Raw genomic sequence first — 14436 nt, forward strand, 5'->3', positions numbered from 1 at the left:
GGGTTTTCCCCAGCAGCCCCAGCTCTCGTGGTGTGAATCAGCAGAGTTCCTCCAAAGTCCTTGAGGACTCAGAGCAGCCCCAACTCATTCACACCAGTGGCTGCAGACCCATCCCAGGGATGCTCATTAGCAGCCCCCCAGCTCCTCGGCGGGCACAGGGATGTGCCAGCGCTTGTCCCTCTGCCCTGGGAGAGAGCACATCCTCTGGGACAGCCCCAGCCCCCACCTCAAACCCTGCAGCATCCAGGGCAGGGAAGCAGAGGTCTTTCTGGATTTGTGGCTGAGAGCAGAGGGAGGTGGAAGGGGCTGGAGTGGGGCAATGCCACGTTCCACAGGTGCTGGGATTCCGACATGTGTGGCTCCCAAATGTTCTGAGCCAGCGGCACCTCAGACGTCCCCAAGGTCTGCAGGGAAGCCAAGCAAAATGGATTTATTTATACGTTTTTGTTCATGGATTTTTATGAGGGCCTGGAGGGACAGGACAAGGGGAATGGCTTCCCACTGCCAGAGGGCAGGGAGAGAGGGGATATGGGGAAGGAATTCCTCCCTGGGAGGGTGGGGAGGCCCTGGCACAGGTTGCCCAGAGAGGCTGTGGCTGCCCCATCCCTGGAAGTGTCCAAGGCCAGGTTGGAGCAACCTGGAAGGTGTCCCTGCCTGTGGCAGGGGGTGGCACTGGATGATCTCTAAGTTCCCTCCCAACCCAAACCATTCTGGGGTTCCATGATAAGCAATACTGGTAGCTGTGGATTTTTCCATGTCCTTGCAGACCCCACTGACCCAAGGACCACCCCCACTGCTGTGGCCAGTGAGGTGACACTTTGCAGCTTGTCCCTTGTCACTGCAATTCCGTGTGTGCCCCAGCAGTCAGCTGGGCTAAACCAGGATTCCTGGGGTGGGAGCAGGAGAGGAATGAGGTTCATCCCAAGAGCACCCCGAGGCTGAGTTGAGCAAACGAGTCAGGCAGAAGAATTCGACCGGTGTTGGCAAATGTTTCTCTCTCGCTGGATTCGGTGGCAGGCGGTCCCCTGTGAGTCCCTGACCTTCACACTCCACAGGCTGCCTGGGATGGCTGACAGAAACCACAGGAGCTTTTTCCCTGTTCCCGATTGTCAGGGCACACAACAACCCAGGTGTGAATGCTGTTGCATCCGCTTTGGACAAATCCTGTCAGCAGCACCTCTGGAGCGTGCGCTTCCCGAGGCTGTGCCAGGACACGTCTCTGTGTGAAAGGAGATGGGCAGGGACACACCCAGAGAATCAATCACAGAATCCCAGGATGGTTTGGTTTGGAAAGGACCTTAAAGCTCCTTTTGTTTCACCTCCCTAGACACTTCCACCTTCCACTAGACCAGGTTGCTCCAAGTCCAACCCGGCCTTGAAAAAGCCGATTCCTTTGGCTGCCCCAGGTGGGATTTGCAATTAGCTGGGTGTCTGATCCAACCATTTGGCTACAATTTATGAAGACTGACAAACATCCCTGGACAGCAGGTCAACCTGCCAGTCCTTGGGGTGAAAGGAACATTTGTGCTGACTGCAGAGGGAGCCTGCATGACTCACTTCACACTAAAAGCCCACCTGCCAAAGAATCACCCCTAAAATACCCTCCTTGTCTGCTAAATCCTAGCCTTGTGCATTAACCACTCATTGGGTAGGTGGGTGCCATGTGATATCTTGACACATTTCTACCCTTTCACTCCCAAACACTCCTCTCTCATTTTTCCCTCTCAGCTCTCCCGTCTCTCTGCCTTTCTCCCTCTCCACCTTCCCTCTGATTGCTGAGCAGCTTTTTGACTTTTCCATCAATAAGTCTAAAGAGCATTTGAAGCGCTCTGGTCCCCCTTTTCTCCTCCCTCCAGTTCCAAGTCAGGCGAGCTCATCGATCAGAGGAGCTCAGGAAATATCTGGTGTTTTGTTGTCAGGCTGATAATAACATTGCAGTTGTGAATGGGCTGCTGCAGGCCTGATCATGGACACCTGCAGGGTTTGTTTAATTGCATTTAATGACAAATCCTATACAGAGGAGCATTGCCAGAGAGATTTATTATCCACCAAAGAGGCAAAGCACAACAGCTCAAAATATAATTTGCACTGAGCCTTTTTCCCCCTGCCTCTCTTTAAAGCAGTGTAATAAATGGCAAATCGGGTAAAGTGGGCACCACGGGTCTGGGGAGGAGGTGGGGGCAGAGGACAGAGATTGAAACCAAAGGAAATAACAGCAATAAGGCCACATTGTTCTCTCTGCCATCCCTGTGGTCTGGGCCAGAGGAAATACTGTTTGTTTAATTTACAGCCTGGCAGTGCAGCTGGGGATCTCTCCGTGATGAGCCTGTTCTGACACAGCTGGGGGCCCACAGTCCCCACTCCTTCTCTAACCAGGCTTTTTTTCCCCCCCGTGTTCTGCAGCCTAAGTTTAGCTCCCAGCCATACAAACAATTACCAAGGAGCTCCAGCAGCCTGCCAGCTGCCACTGGCACGAGGAGCCACGAGCTTCCACGGCCCTGAGATCTCTGGGACAAAGCAGTGGTGCCCTGAAAAATATCACATTGAGAAATACGGCCCCACTGAGACAGATCCCATGAGCTGGAGTCTAGACAAAAGTCTTGCACGACTCTGAGCCTGCAATTTATGTTTCCTGCTCTGAAGAGGGAATGGTTGTGTGTAAAAGCAGCAGAAGAGCTCAGGCCTTGCTCGTACTTCTTTTGTCTTGATTTTTACGTGATTTTTCTAGCAATGATTTGTGGTAAATCCCTACCTGGAGCTGGTGTGTCACTGTGCCAGGCAGTGCCATTCCAGAACAAGGACTGAAAAGTGTCCTTGTCACCTGAAATTACAGTCCAGGTTAGCACTTCCCAACCTGTCTCCTCTCTCAAGTTCATCCATCTGTACAATTCCTCCTGTCTTCTAATTATCATGGGCAGAAGAGTGAATTGTCCTGAATTTTTATTTCTAAATTGTCTCACTCCCTAAATGTTTTCATTAGAGACCTCTCCGTGGGAGGGCAGAGAGGAAAATAAGTGCTGGTTTCTTCAGTTTAGGACAGCCAAGGCCAGGCAGGTGTCAGAGTGACCTTCTCTTCAGTGTGAGGCTCAGTGCTGTTCCACTTGACAGTCAGCTCAGGATCACAGAATATCCTGACCTGGAAGGGACCCATCCAAGTCCAACTCCTGGCTAAATTTTTCCCTTTCAGTGGTGCACCCAGGGCAGTTTGGGGGTGACAGAGGTGCTGTACAAGAACACCCCCCTCTGCAGTGCTGCTCTGTGGCTCAGTGCAGGCAGCAGTTGGCACCGTCCTTACACAAACACGGTGTTGGGTAACACCTGGACCCGGTTTTATCTGATTTCCTGGACAATGGTGGTATCACTAAATGCTCCCTGTTAAATAAGACCACCTGGACATCTCCTGGTATCAGCTCCAGCTATCACAAACACTCTGGCTACCTAGGCCAGCACAAAGGACTCTTATCTCCAGAGCTGCACAAATCCCCTGACTGAAACAACCCATCTGGAGTTTGATTAAAGTGTCCATAGAAAGCACATATGTTAAAAAAAAAGGGAGGGAGGGAGGAAGGGAGGGATGGGGCTGCTCCCTCTGAGCTCACACAGGGCACAATCCCTGTCAGCAGCAGCAAACCCTCTCCTGTTGCTCCACACTTTCTCCTCCCATGAAAGGAGCAGCAGATCCTGAGGAATAGTTTTTGTTTCTTTCCTTTTTCTTTTTTTTTCATTTTTATTGCCATCTGCTTACAAAAGCACATCTAACAGGCTCGGTGAAGATGGGAAGGATGCTGTTCCCTGCCTGGTTTCAGTGGCTGAGGTAAGTAAGCCTCACTCAGACGGGGAATAAAGTCAGATCCTTTCCATGGATGTGAGCCAGCATTGTCCTTTCACACCTTATCCGTGCCATATGTGAGGTATTAACAGAGAAAAGCTGGGGAGTGGAAGCAAAGCTGGACCTGGGGGTGAACTAAAGACTGCTCATCAACAAATGCAGAGAAAGGAAACAGCAAAAAGGGTTTGTTTTTCTTGCTTAAATCAGCCTCTCAGTGGGATTCCAGGAAACTCAGCACCATCATTATCTTTTTCTTTGCTGAGTCCTTTTCTCCAGCATTCCCCAGTATACATTGCATTTGCTTATTTTAGTCAGACTGAAAATCTAACTGGGAGACAGACAGGTTGCCAGAGCACTCCTGGAGAAGTTTATCACAGGGTAAGGAAAGAGGAGCCCCTGCTGAGCCCTGATCTCCCTGTAGAGTCTCCGGGAGTGAGAAAATGGAGCAGAAACTCACGGGAACAGCCACAAATTGGAGAGATGATTGCAGGGAGGTCTGACACGGTCTCATGAGGAACTCTGCAAAGAGCAGCATCCATCCCTGAAAGGAGAGACAAGACCAAGAATTAAAGGATGAGAAAACCGAGGAAGGACAGCAGGAGAAGACGAGCGGGAGGACGTCCCTGAGGAGGGAATGCTGCTCTGCTGGCCTGGCTCTGTGTGGAAGACTAGTGATTTTGTTGTTGTGTTTATAAAGGTGACAACAAATCATAGCCTGCCATACAGCCCAGGCTGCCACGGCCCCAGAGACCCTGAGAGCCCTGGAACTGAGAGCTGGCCGTGGCTGGAAGTGCTTTGGAGGTCATGCTGTGCCTTGTTCTGCCCCCCTGGGCTCTGAGAGAAGCAAAGGGAGAGGCATCCGAGGAGATCCAACTCATCCTGGGGCTCATCCTGCAGCCCCCCAAAGCTGGCACTCCCCTGCCTCCCTTCAACACAGCTTCTCGTGGAGATCAGCTGTCAGGAAGGGAAGTGCCTCCCTCAAAGCCCCCCCAGACACAGCAGTGCAGGGGCAGGGCCCTGCCGGGCACTCGGGCACTGCTGGCACCTCGATGCCTGGCAGGGGTTGTTTGGAGAGTGGAGCCCTTTGCTTCCAACAGGGCTTTAAAATATAAAAAGAACACATTTTCAACACCACTCAGAGCCTCTATTCTCAAAGGTATCCAGGTGTGAAAATGAAACTCCTGAATCCTGCCGAGGCCAGTGGTAAAAGTACTGAAATGTCTTCAATAATTTGAGTTGTTGGTGCTGTTGAACACTTTCTTTTTCTCTTTCTTTTCTGAACCAACCCAGGATATGTTCAGCACTGCCCACGTCATTGGTACTGTGGAATATGTGATTTAGGAATCATAGAATCCCAGAATGGTTTGGGTTGGGAGAGACCTTAAAGCCCATCCAGTCCCACCCCCTGCCATGGGCAGGGACACTTTCCACTATCCCAGGTTGCTCCAGCCTGGCTTTGGACACTCCCAGGGATGGGGCAGCCACAAATCTATTGCCAGAAGAATTTTAAACCAGTACAAATCACTGTGCTTTGATGGTACCTGAAAGAAAAGACCCACATTGCATAAGCCAGAACAACTCACTCTCCCCCTCCCTTTTACTCCCCCACTGACAGATTAAATCCAGACAAAATTCTGAGGGCAGCAGTGCAGCCATTAATGCTGGAATGGCTGGGCTGGCGTCTGATGTAAATGAAACTCCACTGATTTAGTGTTCCCCAACAAGCCTGTCTGGCATGTTCATCCTCTGCAGTCTGATCAAAATCCTCCCTTCCAGGTAGCCGTGGCCTCGTGCCCCACATAACCACAGCAAATAATGTCATCACAGCCCTAATGGGGAAGGCAGTTATAGGACAAAAGCCCCTGCAGCAAGTTGGGGATTGGGTCATCGTTCCTCTTAATGTCACGGTGCCATTTCTCCCTATTTTTAGAATTGTTCCCTTTGTACAGCAAATTGCTCGACTGGAGAGAAAATCTCATCTTCATTGGCTCTGGTAGCGAGGGACCATCTTCCCCTGGCTTCTGGAAATCACCCAGGCCCCTAAAAGCTGAAGAGGTGGATAAAACCTGGGTACACATCTGCCTGCAAACCTCAGGTTAGACTGAAAGAACCCAAGGAGCTGCTGCAGCCACAGACTGAGCACAGAGACCTCGCAGGAAATCCTGCAGGTGTCTAAATTACCCACTCCCCTTTCAGAAGTAGCTCAGGGACTCAGTAAATCGGCCTGGCCTCTGTTCCTAAATTATTCCGGTGCTTTTGGAACTCTAAGCACAGTTCTAAACTCCTCCACGTTTTGAGGGGAAGAGATGGGGAACAATGGATTTAGGAGTTCTTGTGTGAGAACGTTCCCAATCCTATATCCCAGCCTTCTATTATTATCCAGGCTGCATTTTGTGGTGTCCCAGACTCCTCAGCACGGCTTGAAGCTCTTTGGCTTCACTTGCCCTCAAAGAAGAGAAAACACAAGCTGTAAATTCCGAGTCTGCAGCCCAAATAAGCCAGCCAGAGCAAGAACAGTTATTATTGCCACTTTATTGGCAGGGAATTGAGACACAGGAAGATTAAGTGACTGGCCCAAGGTCACCAAAGGAGGCTCTAGCAAAGGTGAGGGCTCAGCCTGGATTTCAGAAGTCTCTGCCCAGCACTTCAGCCATCCATTCACTTGCTTCTTAAGTACCCTGTCATTATTTCCGTGAGGAAAATTATGCTACTCCCGGAGCAGCCAGCACCGTGTAATTCAGCTTGTCTGAAAGGGAATATGAAATGGCAGCTTCAAAAAAAATTAACCCTCCTGCCACACAACGTGGCAGCCCTGTCAAAACGGCTCGTTTTTTACCTGCTCTTCCTCCCCTGGGTATTTAACTCCCCTCTCTATTCCCAGAGCTCTGGCTGGGGCTGTGTGTGTGCTACCCCACAAACCCTTTGGGGTCCCTGGGGGGACCGTGGGCTGGGTGGGAGGGACGTGGTGGCTTTGGGACACTCTCAGATGGGTGTTGTTGACCCTTTATTCCCAGTTGTTGTGTCAGTGGGAGTGGGAACTGCACAACTGATGCTGATCTGGTTCAGGAGACACCTTCCAGCTTTGGGACACAGGCTGGGAGAGCTGGGGGGGTTCACCTGGAGAAGGGAAGGATCCAGGGAGACCTGAGAGCCCCTTCCAGGGCCTGAAGGGGCTCCAGGAGAGCTGGAGAGGGACTGGGGACAAGGCATGGAGGGACAGGACACAGGGAATGGCTTCCCACTGCCAGAGGGCAGGGCTAGATGGGATATTGGGAAGGAATTGCTGGCTGTGAGGGTGGGCAGGCCCTGGCACAGCTTTCCCAGAGAAGCTGTGGCTACCCCTGGATCCCTGGGATCCAAGGCCAGGCTGGAGCAACCTGGGCTAGTGGAAGGTGTCCCTTCCCATGGCAGGGGATGGAACTGGATGGGCTTTAAGGCCCTTCCAATGCAATCCATTCTGTGATTCCATGATTCTGGTTCTGTGTGATGTCTCCATCCCCCTGGTTTGGGACACTTTCGGTGCTGACCTTGCCAAGAGAAGCCAAAGGATGCAGGAGAACCAAGGTGACAAAGTGACTCTGGTTTCTGCCACAGTCAAAATCCCACCCCAGACCTTTGAGGGTGATGCAGGTGCAGCCCATCCATCCCCACCTCCAGCTCTCTTTGACACCTCAGACAGAGTTATCCAGGTACCCCTGGGCTGGGAGCAAGGATCTGAGGTCTCCAGTACATTCCATATTCACAGATCTGCAGGGAGAGGCTGTTGTGACCCTTCCCCTCATGGTCTTTATTCCCTCATTACTAAGCAATTTATTGATGGGAAAAAACCCCATTTCCATCAGCTGCACTTTAAAGCCACAATGTCTCTGAGCCCACCCCAGAACGAGGGGCAGGTTCTGAGGTAGATTTGGGACCTAAAAAGCCTTCGTGGTGGTTCAGGTGAATCCCTAATGGATTCTGTGGAGGGGAAATTAATAGGAAGCTTTGGTTAATAGATACTTCAGATAAAAAGAGCGAGTGCATCTGGTCACCATGGCAACACGAGGAGCCAGCGGGGAGAGGAAATGTCACCGTGTCTGTGCCTTGACCTGCAGCACAAACAGCCTCAAAGCTGGGGGGTTTGCACGTGGATGTTCCCAGTGGGGACAGAGGGTGAAAACACAATTTGTGCCCAGAGTTGTGTATTTGCACCCCAGGGGGACAGGGAATAATCCCAGGTATTCCACCACACACAGAAGAACAGCTGAGGGAGCTGGGGGGGCTCAGCCTGGAGAAAAGGAGGCTCAGGAGGGACCTTCTGGCTCTCTGCAACTCCCTGACAGGAAGGGAGAGCCGGGGAGGGGTCGGGCTCTGCTCCCGGGGAACGAGGGACAGGATGAGAGGAAATGGCCTCAAGTTGTGCCAGGGTAGGTTTAGGTTGGATATTGGGAAAACTTCTTCGCTGAAAGGGTTGTTAAGCTCTGGAAGGGGCTGCCCAGGGCAGTGGTGGAGTCAGCATCCCTGGAGGGACTTAAAAGCTTTGTGTATGTGACACTTGGGGACATGGGTGGGCTTGGCAGTGCTGGGGCAATGGTTGGACTTGATCCTGGAGGGCTTTTCCAACCTAAATGATTCTGTGATTCCTCCTGTCCCGATGTGCAGGAAGCTGCCCTTGCACAGCACGGACACACTGGAGGAGCTCAAAGAGACCTTTGCTCCTTTTCTTCTCAAACACAAAGTCACCAAATCACAGAATCATGGAATGCTTTGGTTTGGATTGGGTTTGGAAAGGACCTTAAAGCTCATCCAGTCCCGACCCCTGCCATTGGCAGGGACACCTCCCACTATCCCAGGTCGTTCCAACCTGGCCTTGGACACTCCCAGGGATGGGGCAGCCACAGCTTCTCTGGGAAAGCTGTGCCAGGGCCTGCCCACCCTCCCAGGGAGGAATCCCTGAGCACACCCAGACCTCGTGTGGGAATTCTGCCACGGACACTCCGGCTCTGGCTCCCAGGAGCACCAGCTGCTCCTGGTGACTTCTCAGCAGCTGCTGAAGTGAGGGCTGGGCTCGCAGTGCCTGTTATGCAGAAGCAGTTTCTTAGCAACAAAAGTGATGTTCGGCGTGAAGGCAACAGGCATTAGCGGGATAATCCACAGTAATTCCAGACAAGACCTAAAACGGGTGGATGGACTGAATAATAATCGTGACAGACAGAATAATAATAATGGAAATAATGAGACTAATCTTGTTTTTCCCGGAAAGGAGAAAAACAGCTATAAATAAAACACAGCGGGAGAAACCCCATGCCAGTTCCCTTTATAAAGATTAGAGACACTTAAACTCGATTTATGCCCTAAAAATAGGCTCTGGTGAGTAAAGCTTTGCTCATCTAAGCTGGGCTATTTATTGCTCGAGTGTTTTCCCTCGCTCCAGGCAGGTATTGTCACTCAGGGACGGAGGGAGCTGGACATAACGTCCTGTGGAGAGGATTGGAGGGAACAAATCTGTGTTTGCTGTTGAAGACGAGGCTTTGCCTCCTACAAAGCAGAAATTTTTCACCTTAAAGCGCTCCATCAGATCTGTCGCACTGGATGATCCCTGAGGGTCCGTTCCAGCTCAGGATATTCTGATGCCATGGAACACACATGACCCGCTGCAATCAAACCACGTCAGGTTAACGCTGTGTAAGCCGCTGTGTCTTGAGGTTCAAGAGCATCAGGGAATTTAATATAAATAAAACCGGCATTAAACGCACACATGCCATGAACTATAAAGACACTTGGACGACACCCGCTCCTCATGGATCGGCCCGCGCGGCGCTCGCTGGGAAATGTAGTCCGGGCTCCAGCGCAGCCCCGTTGCCAGCGCTGGCACCCTTGGGGCGGTAGAACTACATTTCCCAGTGTGCCCCGCGCTACCGGGAGACGCGCCCTGCCCGCTCCTCCCCTCCCGCGCTGCCTGCTGGGAAGCCGAGTGCGCGCGGCGCGGGGCCGTAGTGGGAGCGCAGCTCTCGGGACTACACTTCCCATCATCCCCCGCGCGGCGCCCCCAGCCCCGCGCGGCGCCATTTTGTTCCTTGGCGCAGCCTGAGATGGCGGCCGGGCCCGGGCGGTGAAGGTCCCGCCGAGCTGAGGGCAGGGGGGTCCCGCCGCCCCCCGCCCGCCCCGCGCCGCGCTGGGGCCGCGCCGGAGCCGCCGGTCCATGGCCAGGACGCGGCCCCCGGCGCCATGGACCTGCGCACGGCCGTGTACAACGCGGCCCGCGACGGGAAGCTGAAGCTGCTGCAGAAGCTCCTGGGCAGCCGCAGCCGTGAGGAGCTGGAGGCGCTGACGGCGGGGCCCGGCGGCGGCGGCGGGCCCGGGGCGGGCAGCACCCCGCTGCTGATCGCGGCGCGGCACGGGCACCTGGAGGTGGTGGAGTACCTGCTGGATCACTGCGGGGCTCGGGTGGAGGAGGGCGGCTCCGTCAGCTTCGACGGCGAGACCATCGAGGGGGCCCCGCCGCTGTGGGCGGCCTCGGCCGCCGGGCACCTGGGGGTGGTGCGGAGCCTCCTGGACCACGGGGCCTCGGTGAACCAGACCACGCTGACCAACTCCACCCCGCTGCGGGCCGCCTGCTTCGATGGGCACCTGGAGATCGTGCGGTACCTGGTAGGCGAGCGCGGGGCCGACCTGGAGGTGGCCAACCGGCACGGACACACGTGCTTGATGATTTCGTGCTACAAAGGGCACCGGGAGATCGCCCGCTACTTGCTGGAGAAAGGGGCCGACGTGAACCGGCGCAGCGTGAAGGGGAACACGGCCCTGCACGACTGCGCCGAGTCCGGCAGCCTGGAGATCCTGCAGCTCCTGCTCCGCTCCAAAGCCCGCATGGAGAAGGACGGCTACGGAATGACCCCCCTGCTCGCCGCCAGCGTCACCGGCCACACCAACATCGTGGAGTACCTCATCCAGGGGGGGCTGCAGCAGGAGGAGGCCGCGGGGAGCCCCAGCGGGACCTGCGCCTCGGGTGGGAGCCATCAGAGGGGCTGCGGCGCCGGCAAGGAGACTCGGGGCTGCCAGGAAGAGGGGGGCGAGGGATGCGGCGCCTCAGCCTCCAGCCAGGACGAGGTCCCGACCGTGTTCTGCACTCGCGAGGCGGCTGTGGAAGCGCTGGAGCTGCTGGGTGCCACCTTTGTGGACAAGAAACGCGACCTCCTGGGGGCCCACAAGTACTGGCGGAGGGCGATGGAGCTGCGCTGTGAGGGCGGGAAGTACCTGCCCAAACCCGAGCCCCGGCAGCTGGTGCTGGCCTATGACTATTCCCGGGAGGTGAATTCTCTGGAGGAACTGGAGGCCCTGATCACGGATCCCGACGAGATGCGGATGCAGGCGCTGCTGATCCGGGAGCGCATCCTGGGCCCTTCCCACCCCGACACCTCCTACTACATCCGCTACCGCGGCGCCGTCTACGCCGACTCCGGCAACTTCGAGCGCTGCATCAACCTGTGGAAGTACGCCCTGGACATGCAGCAAGGCAACCTGGAGCCTCTCAGCCCCATGACTGCCAGCAGCTTCCTTTCCTTCGCCGAGCTTTACTCCTACGTGCTCCAGGACCGCTCCAAAGGCACTTTAGCCACCCACCTGGGCTTCTCCGACCTCATCGGGGTGCTGAGCAAAGGGGTGCGGGAGGTGGAGAGGGCCCTGGTGCACGGCAAGGACCCCGTGGCTGACTCGGTGCAGTTCACCAAGACGTTGGCCATCATCCTGCACCTGGTGTTCCTGCTGGAGAAGGTGGAGTGCACCCCGGAGCAGGAGCACCAGAAGCGCCAGACCATCTACCGCCTGCTCAAGTGCAGCCCCCGGGCCAAGAACGGCTTCACCCTCCTGCACATGGCCGTGGACAAGGACACCACGACGGTGGGGCGCTACCCCGTGGGCAAGTTCCCGTCGCTGCACGTGGTCAACCTGCTCCTGGAGTGCGGGGCCGACCCGGACAGCCGCGACTACGACAACAACACCCCCCTGCACGTGGCCGCCCGCAACAACTGCCCGCTCATCATGAGGGCCCTGATGGAGGCCGGGGCGCACATGGATGCCACCAACGCCTTCAAGCAGACGGCCTACGAGCTGCTGGACGAGAAGCTGCTCACCAAGAGCACGATGCAGCCCTTCAACTACATCACCCTCCAGTGCCTTGCTGCTCGAGCCCTGGACAAGCACAAGATTCCCTACAAGGGGTTCATCCCCGAGGAGCTGGAAGCCTTCATTGAGCTGCACTAGGGCACGAGAGTTGGTGTCCCCCAGCCTTTCCCTCGCCTGTCCCACCCCGTGGAGGTTGTGCAGCTGGAGGTCTCGGGCTGTCCTCGGCCGGGTGCTGAGCTTTGTCCCCATCTTGCCACCACAAAGCTGGCAAGGCAGGGCAGGGAGGAGGAGGCTCGAGAGCTCCCGGCTGTCCCTCGTTGTTGTCACCTTCAGGTACCAGCTCTCTCCAGTGCACTGTGTCCACAGAAGGCCACAGCCCCTGCCCTTTCCCGTCTTGTCCTGAGAAGGAAGGAGAACGGAGATTCCCTGGGACTTGCTGCCTCTCCCGTTAGTGCTGGATTAACTCAGTGTTCAGCTTTGGAGCAGCTACACACCCCCCCACGTGCTCTGACCCTCCCCAGCCCACACATCCAACACGCAGAAAGCGAGTGAGGAATAAAATGCCTTCCAACTAATCCTTTCCCCTCCCTCTTGTCACATTTGGGACAGCACAAGTCCAGCTGCTGAGGGGCTCGTGCTCTGCTGAGGGAGTTCCTTGCATGGCACAGGGCTGGGTGTGCTGAGGACGGGTTTTTTTTTCTCTCTCTCTCGGTCGGCCAAACGGTGTTTAAGGCCTGAGATTTCCACGATTGTGCACAAAGCTGGGATGTTTCTTCTCTCGTAGAGCCAGGCCCTATCTGTGCTGCAAGACTTCTCCAGCCCTGTAAGATAGAGGAAGGTCAGTCCTGGTTATGCAGTTTCACCCGTAGATGTCGGGGTTTACGAACGGGGAGGAAAAGCTGCTTTAATTAACCCAAGTTGGAAAACGTGATGTTGGGGCCCTTGGCTTGCCCACTGCACGCCTGTGTGCTCCATTCCCAGCGTGGAGGTGCTTTAGCTCCAGAGGTCAGCAGGGATCGAGCTGTGAGGGTGGATGTGGCCACGTTTTGGAGCCAAAGCAGCACAGTCTGAACCATTTTTGAGGCTGAGCTCTTGCAAGCCCTGTAGGACAGGAGGTACCTGCAGTGTCTGGGGGTGTTTGGGGGAGTTATTTAAGCAGGTGAGTGTTTGTGCCGTGTTTGCACCAGCGTGGGCTGATGGAAGATGAAACATGGAAGTTTAAGGTACCTCCTTGTCCTTGGGAGGTTTTAGTGTCACCTCCATGGGCTGTGTTAATTATCCCATTAATTAAACCTCCGTGCAGTGGGTTCTGAGCAAGCAGTTTGGGCTTTCGATTCTTTTTTTCTTTTTTTTTTTCCTTTTCTTTTTTCTCTCAACTTTTCTGAGGATGGTGCTACTTCAAAGGTGGAGTTTGAAATCTCACCTGGCTGCTGTTTGGACAAGCTCCTTCCTTTAATTAGGATCTGCACGCACCTTGGTTTTTTTAAGGCTTAGGGCAGGTTTTTGCCTCCATGAGCAGAACCCTCTGTGGTGGAAAAGAAACGGTTTCCAGCAGTTTATCCTTGTGCAGGGGGGTGACAGGGCTTGGGCAGCCTGTGGCTCATTTCTTGGCCCTGAGCAGGGTGGGAAGCACAGTTTGAGGGGGTGGGAGGGGGGGAAGCAGCTGCCTTGGAGCTTTGGGAAGGGTCCCACTTTTGGGAGAGCAGACCCCTGGCACCACCTGTGCTCGATGTGCTACTGAAGCTTCTCTACTTGTATTTATCAGCCTCAATAACCAACGCTCTCTGCCCCTTAAAGATATTGTAGATCTGCCATTACATTTTTGCAGTGTTAACTTTAACATTTATTTATGAAGCAAGGAGGTTTAACTTGAATTGAGCTGTAAAGTGCAGAGTTAGTTTAGCTGCCTTCTATTTTTGTTGTTTTTTTTTTTGTTTGTTTTCTTTTGTTTTGTTTTATTTTGTTTTATTTTTCCTTTTGGCTGAAACCTGACCTAAACTGCAGGAATGGGATTTGTTCCTTTGTGAGCTGATGAGCGCTCTTAACTTTAAATAATAAAACAAAAAATGGCTGCTAGAATGCAAGTGCCTTGGACTTCTTCCTGGTAAGCCTCTCCTTCCAGCTTGTCCCCCAGGGATGGGACAGTGTGGGTGTGGAAATACGGGGTGTTTGCAATCAACAGGTGTGATGGATTCGTTGTTACTCCTGGGAAAAAAACTAATCTGTGCTGCAGTGGCAAAGTGTCCCTGGAAGAGGATAACACTGACACTGAAATCACACCTCTGCTTGTGTATTTTGCCTTGTGTTTTGAGGTCAATGAAACAGTGTGAAGGGATCTGTGTTGACTCAGGTATTTACCTGCCTTACACACCTGGAGTTATTCCATGCAGAAGCCACACTGGAGCTGGGATGGTGTGGTCAGGGAGCCAGGGGGTCCAGTCAGGTACAGCAGCCCCCAAGAAGAAGAATATTTCGTGTGATAGAAAAGGCTTTGATTTTTATTT

General features: G+C 54.2%; 1 protein-coding gene and 1 long non-coding RNA gene across 2 annotated transcripts in view; one reads left to right on the top strand and one right to left on the bottom strand.

Moving 5' to 3' along the window:
* The window catches only part of LOC126643085 (uncharacterized), a 34628-nt gene extending 25035 nt beyond the window's left edge, over nt 1-9593 (bottom strand). Inside the window, exons 1-2 of the long non-coding RNA XR_007629669.1 lie at nt 9369-9593; nt 4287-4370 (exon numbers count right to left, since the gene is read on the bottom strand). This is a non-coding gene — a long non-coding RNA (uncharacterized LOC126643085). The remainder of the gene's footprint in view (nt 1-4286; nt 4371-9368) is intronic.
* Nucleotides 9594-9900: 307 nt separating this feature from the next.
* On the top strand, nt 9901-14011 carry FEM1A (fem-1 homolog A). Its single transcript, XM_050321206.1, has one exon. It carries the CDS (start codon nt 10037-10039, stop codon nt 12068-12070), a length of 2034 nt encoding a protein of 677 aa, XP_050177163.1. The 5' UTR covers nt 9901-10036; the 3' UTR covers nt 12071-14011.
* Nucleotides 14012-14436: the final 425 nt, after the last annotated feature.

Source organism: Myiozetetes cayanensis, unplaced genomic scaffold (assembly GCF_022539395.1).
Source record: "Myiozetetes cayanensis isolate MyiCay16 unplaced genomic scaffold, myiCay2020 scf26, whole genome shotgun sequence".
In the NCBI taxonomy this organism is placed as follows: domain Eukaryota; kingdom Metazoa; phylum Chordata; class Aves; order Passeriformes; family Tyrannidae; genus Myiozetetes; species Myiozetetes cayanensis.

What these genes read in the sequence shown, in the direction of transcription:
- FEM1A (XM_050321206.1), top strand. Translation starts at nt 10,037, where the DNA reads ATGGACCTGCGCACGGCCGTGTACAACGCGGCCCGCGACGGGAAGCTG.